This window comes from Brachyistius frenatus, unplaced genomic scaffold (assembly GCF_029030835.1).
Source record: "Brachyistius frenatus isolate BFR_SWC_R1_liver_20210118 unplaced genomic scaffold, ASM2903083v1 Contig_118, whole genome shotgun sequence".
Taxonomy (NCBI): domain Eukaryota; kingdom Metazoa; phylum Chordata; class Actinopteri; family Embiotocidae; genus Brachyistius; species Brachyistius frenatus.
In genome coordinates, this window is record NW_027210717.1 from 643281 (window position 1) to 656984 (window position 13704).

Sequence of the window (13704 nt, forward strand, 5' to 3'; positions counted from 1 at the left end):
TGGTAGTCAGTGTACTGAAGGTCTATCCTCCCAGTGAAAACACTTGCTTGCCACAGTTGCTGTCCCTGGTATGCACTTATGCTTAAAAATAACTCCTGCCCCTGCAAAGTCAATACTTGGCATATCTGCATTCTTTGTCTCCTGTGTGTCGCTGCTGCTGAAGTGTGCCTCTGGCAGTGGACATTATTTTCACACATTCACAAAACCTGCCGGCTACAATGCAAATGCTAATAGGGTTTTTATTTTGACAAACATTAACTAATTTATTTATGCTGCTGTTTCTTTCATTTTCAGCCAAAATAGTGAACATGTAGCAGAAAAGCAAATAAAACCTACAGTCACTGTTACAAGTGACTTCAGGTTTTACAAGCAAAGCTACAAGTGAGAAGTTGGACTTGTCAGTATTAAAGATACCTTATAATCAACACTTTAATGCATGCGGTTTGCTTGTACAACTCCAAAGAGGTCAAACCTCTGCCTAAACTGAAGGGGTGTCATTTAAAAAAAAATAAAAAATACAACAGTTAAAATAAATACTATACAAGTGGCATGCAGCTAAATAAGACTGCACTGCTGTGATTGCAGCTATAAGTAGTCAACAACGTGGACGCCTGAGGAGTCACTTAATACTATTACTTCAAAAGTCTCTCAGTGGTTGTGTGAGAAGTATTTAAAGTATCTACACTCAAGCGTCACCGAGACGGTCCTGTGTGAACACTTGGTGGTAGAACGTGTGTAAATCTGTAAATCTGTAAACTATCATATAATATTCATCACTGTCTTCATTAAGTCAGAATTTACACACTACTGTCTCCTGTCATAATCAGCTAAGTTGTACTTGATATTTATATCATATGCTTAAATAATGATTCAATCTTTGAACTTTCTGACTGTATACGGCCAGTTAGCATGGGTTTACATTCTATCCCAGATCCTAACTGAAGTGCGCATGTTTATACTATTTAAAGCCCAAAATAAATAATACAAATTCCTGTAACTTGCAGATCCACGCTTTTAAATTTTCATGTCTACAATAAAATTCTCAAATCAAGTGTGATTGTAACCTAAAATAAAAGACTGCATGAGGGCTATTTCCTTACAGTTATATAAAATCTACAAACTTTTATTTCTGCAGGAAAAACATTAGTTCTTACGTTTTTTTGTCTGGAGCCATAATTAACATGATTTTTTTTTTTTTTAATGTATTGTTATTATATTACACTAGTAAAAAAAAAAAAAAAAAAAAAACCAGGAAAAAAAATGCAGAGAACAGAAATTTCTAATTCAGATGAGTATGTTACTGTGAACGTTGACTTTTCCAGACTGAGACTCGGATCTGTGAGGTGGTGGTGGTGGTGGTGGTAGTACTAGTAGTAGTAGTAGTAGTGGTATACTGTATGAGGTAGTAGTCGTAGTAGTAGTAGTAGTAGTAGTAGTAGTAGTGGTGGTGGTGGTATTGGTGGTAGTGGTGGTGGTGGTGCTGGTAGTAGTAATAGTGGTGGTGGTGGTGAGTGTGGGTGTGGGTGTCTGTACCTGAAATCTGACCTGTCCTGCCATCCTACTTATTTCAGTGTCTCTAAATATGCCCCAGCGGAGCCACAGTCCTGGGAGTAAACTGGACTCATGGACTTTTGGTGAAACTCTTGAGGAACTTCTTTTTTTTTAAGAGTGTGTGACACATTGTGAGTCTCTGTGAGATACTTGCTGTCGTCCCTCTCCTCCCTCCTGTTTCCTGTCCCTCTCTCTCCCCCTCTCATTCTGTTATGTTAAGTAGCAGGCCTGCTTTCTGTCCGCCACTCTCTCCTTGGGTTTCAATTCCAAACATGGTTATCCTTCTAGGGCTCTATCAACGCCCCCCTCCCTTATCCCTGACTCCTCCAGCTGTTGGCTCTGCAGTGCAGGCCGGCGGGCAAGAGAAACAGACAGAAAAGAACGGCAAGAAAGACGACAGGAAGACTCGGAGGGGGGAAAGACGGGGCAAGGAGCCAGAGGAGAGAGGAAGGGACGCATGATGAGAGGAGAGGAAGAAGAAGGAAGCCATTCCAGCTGTGTTTCTTTGAGAACTTCTTCACATTGAAGAATATTCAGCTGCACGCCAAGGGAACAAACCTTCACCTCTGACATTTTTAGTCAGTATCAGCTGATAAGACAGAATTAGCACCAAGTTTGAGTGAGTTCGAATTTTTTTTGAGTCCTTTTTACTTTGTTTTGTGCCTCTTTGAGCTTGTTTTAAAAATGAACGCAGACAACTCGACTCTGGTGGACAGCTTGTTCTTTCCGCCTCTATGCGATGGCTGGACGAACAACACAGAAGGAGCCATCTACCATTTGGGCAACACCATCCTGTTCCTGGGCTACATGGGGGGCAGCGGGGCCTACGGGTGCCTCTTCATCTTTGGCTTCCTGTCTCCGGCCTTCCTGTGCCTCACCCTGTGGGGCTGGATGACCATGTGCGGCCTGGACGTGTTCACCTGGAACCTGTTCCTGCTGCTGGCCTGCTTGCTGCAGATCTGCCACCTCCTTTTCCGTCTGCACCGGGAGGGCATACGCAGCGAGGAGCTGACCTCCCTCTACCAGGCGGTCTACCTGCCGCTGGGCGTGCCTGTCCAGGTGTTCAAAGAGATTGCAAGTGCTTTTGAGAACAAGGTGGTGGAGCTGAAGGCGGGTCAGATGTACGCTGCGGAGGGCAAGACGCCCATCGACCAGCTCTCCTTTCTGCTGGCTGGGAGGTGAGGAGTGTGTGTGTGTGTGTGTGTGTGTGTGTGTGTGTGTGTGTGTGTGTGTGTGTGTGTGTGTGTGTGTGTGTGCGTGCGTGCGTGCCTGCGTGTGCACAAATCCAGATACCTGTACACCAAAAAGAAAACCTCCACAACGAACTGCTTCAATAGAACCAACCAAAAAGTGAAATCATAATGTGAAAACACTAATACAAGTTCAATATTCACTCTCCTTTAAGCTCTGTTTTTGGTCTCCACCAACTCCATGTGGGAAATATCTGAATCTTTAGCCACTAATGTATGGAGCGATAGTCACTGGCCGCTGTTTGGTGCAGCAGTTGCAGCTGGAAATGATGCGGATGAGGGTGTTGAGAAGGTAACAAAACAGTAAATATCTGTCTCTCAAACCAAAACAACAAGCTTAAAGAGGCTACAATGTTTTGGTAAACTGAAAGAAACTGCAGCCAGGCAATAAACCTTTGAGTTTGTCTTTACAAGGGGTGCCTTCTGTTACGTTTTCTTAATATGAACATTGATTATCGCGGCTTTAAGTAAAAGTAGAGGTATAATCAGCAAAGTCTACCTTGAGAGCAACTTAGCAGCAGGTTGCTTGTTGTAAGTGTGTTGCACCTTCCAACAGTGACGTCAGGGAGAACCGACACACACCAGACTTGTTTTTGCTGTGAAGTATCAAAACCAAAAGTCCTCATTTTACAACCTTTTGTCTTTTAGAATGCTGTCATGATATCCTGGATTATTACGCACACGCAAACTGGTCAGTGTAAAGATACTAATGACACACTAATGAGTAGTTTACTCAGTGTTATGCCTCGGTGCCGGCGGTAGCTGAAGCCAGAGGCATCGTGGTGTCTTCGGAACACCTTGAGGGAATTTCTTCAAACTTGGCACAATTGTTTACTTGGACTCAAGGATGAACTGAATGTATGTTGGTGGTAAAAGGTCAAAGCTTGCTGTGACCTCACAAAACACTTTTGTGGCCTCAATTCAATAATTTATACGCTAATTATGACAAAATCTTTACACAGTTGTATAATTGGACAGAATGATGAAGTGGTGACATTTTATATCCAAAAGGTCAAAGGTCAACTTCACTGCGACATCGTAATATTCGGCAATAACACTTTTCAGGCCGTCATTCAGCACCATAACTCAGAAACAGAAAGCGATATTGTGACCATATTTCACATTTGGTCAGATACTGAATTAGTGACACTAACCTTTGGTGTCCAGCTTGTGAATGAGGTGATTGTATGGATCATCTGAATGAGTCTGGACAGACATAGATGTAAACTTCAGTGGTTTAGTGGAGTCATACAACCACAAGGTGGTATTTTTAGTTTTCTATGTAAAATCCTAACTCACACAGTCTAAAGGCTACTTCAGGGGTGTGCATTATTGTACAGGTGTTCATGTTATTTCGTTCATCTAGTGTATGGGAAGTGTGATGTGTGTGATGTGGGAGAAGATTAAAGGTAGTTCCTTCCTTCTCATTTACAGTATATGACTGTATATGATTTGTTGGACAGTAATAGCATGTTGTTGCATTTTTTATTGTCAGTCATGGATTCATAAAACAGACAGTGCTCACTGCATACAGTTCCTCTATACTACAGGGTTCAATTTATCTTATAGATATAGAAAAACGAACACCCATTATTTTATAGTAATCTCCTATTAATGACTCTGTTGAAGATTTTGGCTGCATAAAGCCGTGACAGGAAATGTCTCCTCTTCATCTAAACATCCTCAAAGCAGAGCTGCATTCGATCTCACAGTCCTGGAGTCTCCACAAGAGAAATGTTGTAAACAGAGTATTTTTGTCTGTGACTCACTGGTGTGCTGTCCCTCTGCTCGCTGCCAGCTGGTTAAATGATATCTCTGTGTTCAAGACAGGAGAGGAGACACTGACCGCTCCTCTTACCTTAAATTAAATGTTGGCCAAAGTGCTGACAGCTGTGCGATCCAAACAAACAAACAAACAAGGGACACGTTTCATTTTTAAAGGCAGTTAAGTTTGTTGTTTTATGTTCTTTATTGTATAATTTTTCAGATTCATAAAGTGGTTTTACTGTTGCGTAATCAACATGTGTTTCAACGTGCTTCTTCCTAAGACATCCTCATGAATCTATGTCTGGCCAAAAGTATGTGGACGCCTAGCTTTTCGATGGTTGGAACATTTCATTCCAAAACAACAGGGATTAATCTGCTGCTGTAACAGTGTCAACTCATCTAAGATGACTTTCGGCCAGAATTAAAAACCTTAAATATGATTCAAGGATTTCTTCCTATTCAGCCACCAGAGCATTAACAAGATCCAAATTAAATCAAACCACAGATCACAGCTCCAGACTGAAGGAAGGATGTGTCCACATACTTTGATCATATAGTGAATGTGCCAAAAAGTACACTACCAGTAGTACAGTCACATTTTTAGCTCGGGACTCCCCACTGGAAATCCCTCTGTGGTGCCCTACCAACTAATACCACAACACAGAGCAAAATAGCTGCTAATTAACACCCACTGTTTTGAAAAGTCTAAATAAAGGTTTCTAGTAGTTTTAGCCTGCCTCAACAACAGGCTCTGTGATGAACAGACACTCTAGTAAGCATTTCAAGATTTTCCAATACAAAATACCTGTTTCATTTAAACTTGTATCACTTTAAAGTGACTTTTAATTGAATATAACTTTTACCCCTTGAAAGAGGCCCTCCAAATGAACAACTAATACGATACAAGGGCACACACGGAGTTTGGAAGCGCACAAAGATTTGTTTTAAGGATTATTTCCTGGAGGAGATTCCCCTCTGTGGATGTCAGGTGGTTGAAACAAAGCAGACATTTTACAGTGCTGATATGGCAACTTTCAACTCACACTGACAGAAGAATAAAACTAAATCTTTTGATGGAGTCCAATAAAGTCGTCATGTTTCGTGTGCTTATCTCATTCTACAAAGTCATTTTTCTCCAAAATAAAGCTTCACTCTGAAGGTCCTGATTGCTTTAATCGGTGTGTAGAAATACTCTTAGCAGAAGAAAAAAACTTGGCATAATCTCTCTATCTGAAGAGAAAACTGAAGAGAGTCTGTCTTTAGTTTGCATGAGAAAAATGCTTATGCTAATATGCACTTCAGGAGTCTTAGCCCGGCCCTGCAAAGTGAACTCCTGCTCTCCCTGCACTCATTATCATGTCTTAATCCCTGCATCTTTTTAACCTTGTATCTCTCTCTCTCAGGATCAATGTGTCTTTGGAGGGCCAGTTCCTGCATTACATTCACCGCCACCAGTTCCTCGACTCTCCTGAGTGGGAGTCTCTCAGACCAAACGAGGAGGGAAAGTTCCAGGTACGGGACTCTGCATGCAGTTCACTTCAGGATACACTGACCTAGTTTCTACCTGTGTTTTAACAACGGTGTGGACGTAAGGCTCAAACTTCCAAGCCTGGCAGTGAAAGTAAACTTGAAGTGCTGTCTCTGAATGAACTGGAAACAGAGACCAGACACAGATCCAGTTGTCTTTTGTTGCCTTTTATCGGACTCAGCATCTGACTGAGAAGCTGAACAAGGAAAGCAGTTGTCCTATTGCCTTTCACATATCCTGTTGCCTTAGATTAGTTCAGTTAAAGTAGAAAGGTCTTGAGGTCTTGTTGGACATTCAGGTTTATCTCTAGTGCTGACAGGGTTTCAAACAGGAAAGCAGTGCCTGGTATCGGACTGATGAGGTGGACACAAGTAGAAATGCAACTATTTGTCATCTACTTTGTTATTTGTATTCCTGGAACTAAATACATTTTTTGTGTATAAAATGCCCCAAAAAGTGAAAATGTCCATTATAGTTCAACCTGGTATTACAGCAAACTGTGTAATACACCATCAGTCCATGAGAGGATGCTGCATCAGTGTCACGTTTTACCTTGCAGAGGCATAAGAATTAGGGAGCCTTAGGTTTAGCCACCAAAAGCCATATAATTAGGTTTAAGAAAAGATTAGGGTTTGAGTTTTAAAAGTAATTTTGCGTAAGTAACGTTACGTGCGTCTCTTAAATTACGTAAGTCTCATAAGTTACGTAACGTGTATGTTACATAAGGTAAATACGTTACGTTATGTAAGGAACTTACTTATGTTAATTAGAAAGAAATCCATAGACTTTTGCTTTCTCATGCTTTCTCTAACACCCGTCTCCGGGTGGTAAATCTGGCAGATTCCTTTCAACCACACCGACTCCTTATGCGAACTTTATCCCTCTTTGTACTTTGTCACATGGCCTCCGTCATGTGACCTCCTTCTTTGACCCTGGTCATGCTTACTTTTCACATTTAGTCGAGGCTAAAACGTGACATTAACATGGTATCCTCCAGTGGTCTGACAGGTGTATTGCACGCTTTAGAGTGATACAAAGCTGTATAATTTCCCACAGCCCGCGGAAAAGTGTTCAAATATTTTATTTTACTTGACTAACAGTGTAAAACCCAAAGATATTCATATTACTATTATAAATTACACAAAATCTCCTTGAATTTGAGTCGCTGGCATCAGAAAGTGTTCGCCACTTTTGCTTGTAAAAAATGTTGGAAATTGTTGAGATACATTGTGTTTGTCTTTGATGTTTAACAAATGTGTTGATGCATTTATTACATAAAACATTTGCAATGCTGATTTTTTTTTTTTTTTTTTAAACTTACATTGACGACACTTATTAGCTTCTTCCCTGCATTGCAACTGACTGGTAGTCGGGAAAATACCACAAAGCTGTGTCGCCTGGATATTTACAAACAGAACGAGGGCCCACTAGTAAAAATGTTGCTCAATACTGCTACTAGTGGTCAAACATCCCAAAGAGTACCTTTAAGCCCTTGATATTCAGGTCTTTCATTTATACTCCCCAGGTGACCCTGACAGCGGAGGAAGACTCCCGCTACATCTCATGGCGTCGCCGCCGCCTCTACATGCTGATATCAAAGGAGCGTTACATCGCCCGCCTCTTCTCCGTCATGCTTGGATACGACATTGCCGAAAAGCTCTACAACCTCAACAACAAGCTCTTCATCAAGAGTGGCGTGCTGCTGGACATCCGCCTGCCGAGCCTCTACCACGTGCTGGTCCCCTCCTCGCAGAGCAGTGAGGGCGGCAGCGGCAGTGACGGCGGCGTCGCCAGGGAGCAGCAAACTGAACAGCAGGGCCAAGACCCGGCGCCGGCCTACCAGACGTCCGACCCAGCCCAGCCCCAGCTGCAAGGACCGCGAAAGACGGCCCTGGATGAACCCCAGGCTCCCCAGCACGACCGCTGTCACCACCCCTGGGCATCTGACCCGGAGCTGCCCTCTGGTGAGGACTCCGCCAGCCTGGTCCTGGAGGATTTTGCTGATGTGGCGGGCTCCCTAATGGATTATGGCAGTGAGAGGGATTATTTGAGGTAGAGGGGCAGGGTGCTGGAGCTAACACACTGGGTCACCAAGCTACATGTAAGTACCTCACCTGGGCAAAGAGGTGCGTTGGGTTGGTGTGCGTGCATGAAAGGCCTGCGGTGCACAACTCTTACTAACCCGGCTTTGCAGTGTGATAAACGGCTGGGCGATTATTTATACTTATAGGTCATTTTTAGACATCAATTTCGAGATTTATGACAATAGTGAAACGTTACTAGATGCATTTATCTGAGCAGTACTTTTCTGTTGTACCTTAATTATGAGTATTTCCCTTTCCTCTACATGTCATTTATTCCACTACATTTATTTGAGAGCTATTAAGCATTATAACAGCATTCAAAGGCACATGTCGAGGCAGTTTGAGTCTGGTTCTGTTGTTTTTCCTACCACTGTCCGAGGTTTTTTCTTCCTGTCAAGGGGAGTTTTTTCCTTCCAGCTGTCATGAGGGAACTGTTGCATTGTGGGGTTCCTTTCTATAATGTTGTTAGGACTTTACTATAATAAGTGCCCTGAAATAACTTTTGTTGTGATTTGGCACTTTATAAATCAAATTTAATTAAATTAACCATTAATATATACATATAATTAAAAGGGCTTAGAATTTGAGTCATCTCATCTCTACAACATTAAAATGCTGCTTACATGTTAACAAACCAATATGAAAAATCATAAAATAGCCTTACAACACTGTGAAAGTGTCTATTCTGCATAAGGAGTACTTTTACTTTGGAAGTACATAGTAAAAAATAACACTTCTGTACTTCTATTTAAGTATGATTTTTAATGAATGACTTTTAAGGGGCCATTATTTACATGGTTTTACTGGTACTTTAAGTCAAGTGAAGAATTGGAGTTCCTCTTTGACAAAAAGGAACTACTTAAAACAATTGAATTTAAAGAGGTTAAAAGTTGACCACAGTGGTTTAGAAAACAACTTCAGGGTACTTGTTCTGAAACTTTGCTCATACCACATGATCTTTATCTGAAAAAATATTTTATAAAAAGGAAATTTGAAGTTCTGAAACTGATGTTTGAAGTGACTTCATCAGTGTTTGATAGTGAACAAACCTCAGTAACTCACTCTGATCATTTTAAACTAGTTAGTGAGCATCCAATAATTTAAACAAGACGTTTTTAGACATATGATCAATACACATCAACACTGAAATATTGCCCAGCCCTATCATGATAGGTGATGTGAGGAGCAACCTGTGCTGTGATTTAGTTTTTTTTTTTCTTTTCCTCTTATTTATTTCCTCTTGTGAGGATCCCATTTCTCTGGCTGCTTGGTGTTCTGCATGTAAAAGTAAAAAAGTCATACTTTCGATTGCATTATTTCACTGAACCACCAAACTATTTGTCGCACAGAGATTAACATTAAATGTTGGCCGCTGGCCTCCTCATCTTCAGGGTTTTCTGGATCCTATTTTCAAACCATGCTTTAAAATTATAATTCCCTCTGTGCCAGCTGCCCTGCATTAGTGTTTACTTTGGCTCTGCTGCTTCCAGGCTTACAGACATGTTTGGTACAGAAGCAAAGTTGAATTTGTTCTCAGGAGATAAATCAGTAAAAACAGTTTATCAGGAAATGAGCACAGTGTGGACTCTTCACGGCTTCGGGCATTTGATCAGGCGCTGTGTGTGGCCTTACTTTCCCTGAGTGTGTGGTGAATTAGGGGGTTTCTAAACAGCGACTGGTGATGAAGAAGCGGGGAGGTCGGCTGGCAGCAGCTGTATCCTCATCTAACGTGGATTAGAGTTTGTAAATTTAGAGGATTTAAAATAAATTCAATGCTATTAATCCCGTGTGTCCAGTGCCCACCCTTTGGCTTTCGGTCTGCTTATCTGTTTACCTTTCCCCCCGTCATCATCGTCGCTTGCCTTCCTAACATATCAAAAGCAGCCCTCACCCAATCACAGGTGGAAGATCATATTTCATAGCTGGATACGAGGGTCAGTTTCAGGATTGGATTGCAGCCGGCTGGCTGTAAACTAGCAGGTCAAATCCGTCCCACAGTAATCACACAGCGTCAGTTCAGACAGGGCAAATGATTCAAACCGAGTGGACACGCGAGAATAGATGTGCACAACATTTCACAAATCTGCTGTCTGCGCCGCAGGGAGCCGCCGGCACTCTCAATCTTGGATAACAGAGTCAAAGTCCTCTTTTACAAACACACAGTACTTGTGATCTTCCCTGCATTTCAGTAAGTATTGCAAATTAAATTTCAGCAGAACATATTTAAAAAAATCTGAAATCCGTTGTTCAGAATCAAAGAGGAGAGGAGGAGCGAGGAGGAGGAGGAGCTCTTATGAGCTGCCAATTGCATTTATGTTCAACACTCACACTTGTGGAAAAGACTAATGATGTGAATATACAAAATAACAGTCAATATTTGGTGTGTGGTTTCTGACTCTTTGCATGCAAGCATATAGCCTACAGTAGTGGTTGGATAGTGAAACCACTCAGGTAGTCAACGGGGCAAAGTGGGCAACAACCATGGGGTCATGGGCACTCAGCGATTCCAAAAGCCAGAGGTTCAGTGTGAATCAATGATTTTTTTCTAACCAGCTCAAGTTTGCCTCAAAAGCTTAAATGAGAAGCACTTTAAGGCAGCTGTTTCATTTGTACCTGATGTTGAGGCCAAAGTAGACTTATTATAGTACTTGAATTTTAGATGAAATTGTAGTTTTCACAATGAATATTCCTAAATAAATCATTATTAAAAGTAGAATAAAATTTTGACCAAACTGAAATTATAATTGGAGACGTCAATTGGGGTCCATTTGCCCTCATGCCCCAGGTCCCCCTTTCATGGCTATTCCAGCCCTGTCTTAGTTCATAGTTGTGCTAGCTGTTTGGTGATTCTTTTACATAAAACAAACTTTCAGTACATGGAAAGTAATATGAAAAAGAAAAGAGCGGCACCTACAAGGACTTTTATGTAAAACTGTTTACACAGGATTTCTCTTGAAAGTTCACGCTGCTTTAAACATTTGATCTGTCTGGTTGCAGGTCTGTTTTGTTAATGAGGCATCAAATTAATTTTTTTGAAAACCTATAGCGTTTTGTGGTCTTTTTTATATATTTAACTGAGCTTTGTTTCTAACCTTTATATGGTATAGCAGTAAGTTTGCTGTGAATAGGCAAAAGGCCATTTTTTGCTCAATTTGCTCAAGCTGCTTGGATGATAAACAGATCTACCGATTCGTCACATATTATGGAACACATTTGTTATATGATATCAGTACGAACACACTTGTGTCCTAACTGCGGCTTTGATGTTGATTCTGCAGGAGGGGATGGTGATGTGAATCTACCACCTCGATTTCAGAGGGGCAGAGCGCCGCTGGCTCCCACCGACACCCCCAAACTGTGAGAATAGTATCTTCTGGAAACACCATGTTATCTACAGTATCGCAGTACGAATGTCTCACACGTCACTTGCTCTGACACTGTCTCCTCCTTTCTCTCTGTGTCCCTGTTCTTCAGTCCTGAGCACCAAGCTCATGAGTTCTTCCTCTCCACTGTTTAATTAGCAGTGAGTACAGACAGTCTGTACTGATACCTTTTAACATTTAATATTTTCTTGCCAAATCTGGACATTTTAATAGTTTTGTGTTTCCGAACACTTTCCTTGTCAACATTTAAAGTCCCTGAAGCTGCATTTAGGCCGTGTCACAAGACTCAGTTAATCAATAATTTACAAAATCTCAACTTTAATAGCCGAGTGAATTAAAAAAGAACAGCCAATAGAGAGAGACCACCTTTCACTACCAGCTGATACCTCTTTTAATGTGCAGATATCATAAAATTATAATAACACTGTTGTATTAACGGACACTGGAGGACTCAGGAGACAGCCTTCACCTTGATATTTACCAGCAAATTTAATGTCTAACATTTTATGTTATGTTCTAGAAATGTATTGTATGTTAGTGAAACAGATAAATTTGTGTTTCATCCTGCTCATATTTGATGTTGGAGCTTTAATTGTTTGATTCAGACTGTCACTTGATTTCATGTAAAATTTTACTCGTGATGTTTGTTTCACAAATGACTCACTCAGTGTTTTATTGAACTTTGAAAGGTTACAACACTGATTTTTAATGATTTTGAAAAACTTGTGCAGCAATCCAAAAACAAATACATGAATTGATAAGAGGTTATGGAACTGTTAATTAACTATAATCATCATACTCGATTCTTCATCAGTTGCAGACCTGGAAATTATTTTGTTAAAAAAATGTTGTGATGGTACAAAACCTTTGAGCCGGCAGTGTAGATTTTCTTCATTTTACTGTCATGTTTTGTTGTAACCTAATTATCTGAATGCACCATGACTTGGTTTAGTGTCACTGATGTCTGCTGTCTAAAGAAGCCTGTTACTTATTCTCAGAGCATGACACCAAATTATCCACAAGACATCCTCTTAGTTCTTCTCTGGTGATATATTGAATGCCTGTAAACCATGTTTTTTAATTTTTGTAACTAATGGAGTATTCAATACACAGGTGTATAATTTAAATTGTGTTGTTTGTCTGGTATTAACATAAAAAACAAAGGATGAGACTAAAATGAAGTACTTTCATGGGGCCCAAGTTTCACCATTAAGCTCTTGGCGTGCAGTGAACATGTTTAGTTTCTGACAGTCTACTTCCTGTCATATCTGTCACAATATCACTTAACACTGAGTCTACAGCCCCCTGGTTACACTCCAGATTAATTATGTAGGCCTACAACTAAAAACATTCAGGGCACACACTGCTTTGTCATGGTGCAAAAGGCAAAATGCCTTTCTGACACCCATTGACTTCACCTTGCATTAAAGGATTTTTAACTTTTGTGTCTTGAGGCAATGAGCTCGAGGGAAATTCATTCACCTTTTTTGTAGACATGGACTGCTGACCGTTGCAGCTTGGTATTGTGCCAGAGCATGTAATACACCTGTGAGTCCACTAGACGATTCTGTGTCAGCATCACATTTACCCTCGGCAAGGTGTGAAAAGTCCATGCATGAATAACCAGCCAGAACTGGGTCGAAGAAGGACGTCATGTGACACATACAAAGAGTGTGAAAGTCCACATAGGGCAATAGTTGGGGGTTGCTGGATAAAACAAACACAGGACTTGCTTACATAATGTTATTTAATAATGTACGTCAAGAAACTTATGTGATTTACGTAATCTTACTTGTATAAAATTACTTATTTTAACCCCAACCATGATCTTCCCCGAACCCTAATCAAGTAGTTTTGGTGCCTAAACCTAAGGTACTTTACTTTTCATGCCTAAGCAAAGCAAAATGTGACACTGACACAGTATGAAGGGTGTATTACATGCTTTGCTGTGATACCAGGTTCACCATTGTATCAAGAGCACATGTTCACATGGGTCATGTCACATGGTTTTCAGAGACAAAAACGCTTCACATGTTTGTTTTATGAATGGATTTATGTAGTAGTAGCTACTAAGGAAGTCCACTACATCACCATGTGTACTGCACGTTTTCCATTTTGCGTTGCAAAAAATGATTTTGCCT

The 13704-nt window shown here is 40.8% G+C and overlaps 1 protein-coding gene across 2 annotated transcripts; it reads left to right on the forward strand.

The window, feature by feature from the left end:
- The first annotated feature begins 1909 nt into the window (after positions 1-1909).
- popdc2 (popeye domain cAMP effector 2) lies at positions 1910-13586 on the forward strand. 2 transcript variants are annotated; one of them, XM_069713427.1, is made up of 4 exons: positions 1910-2729; positions 5972-6080; positions 7622-8060; positions 11459-13586. In XM_069713427.1, exons 1-4 carry the CDS (start codon positions 2236-2238, stop codon positions 11539-11541), a joined length of 1125 nt encoding a protein of 374 aa, XP_069569528.1. In that variant the 5' UTR covers positions 1910-2235; the 3' UTR covers positions 11542-13586. The 2 variants fall into 2 exon arrangements, with proteins under 2 accessions (XP_069569528.1, XP_069569527.1); XM_069713426.1 differs by having other exon boundaries at positions 7622-8197; positions 11459-11545.
- The last annotated feature ends 118 nt before the right edge of the window (positions 13587-13704 follow it).

Bases quoted from the DNA above. Each gene is read 5' to 3' on its own strand.
- popdc2 (XM_069713426.1), top strand. From the start codon at position 2,236: ATGAACGCAGACAACTCGACTCTGGTGGACAGCTTGTTCTTTCCGCCT. The intron at 2,730-5,971 runs GTGAGGAGTGTG...TCTCTCTCTCAG, and splicing joins TCCTTTCTGCTGGCTGGGAG to GATCAATGTGTCTTTGGAGG. The intron at 6,081-7,621 runs GTACGGGACTCT...TATACTCCCCAG, and splicing joins ACGAGGAGGGAAAGTTCCAG to GTGACCCTGACAGCGGAGGA.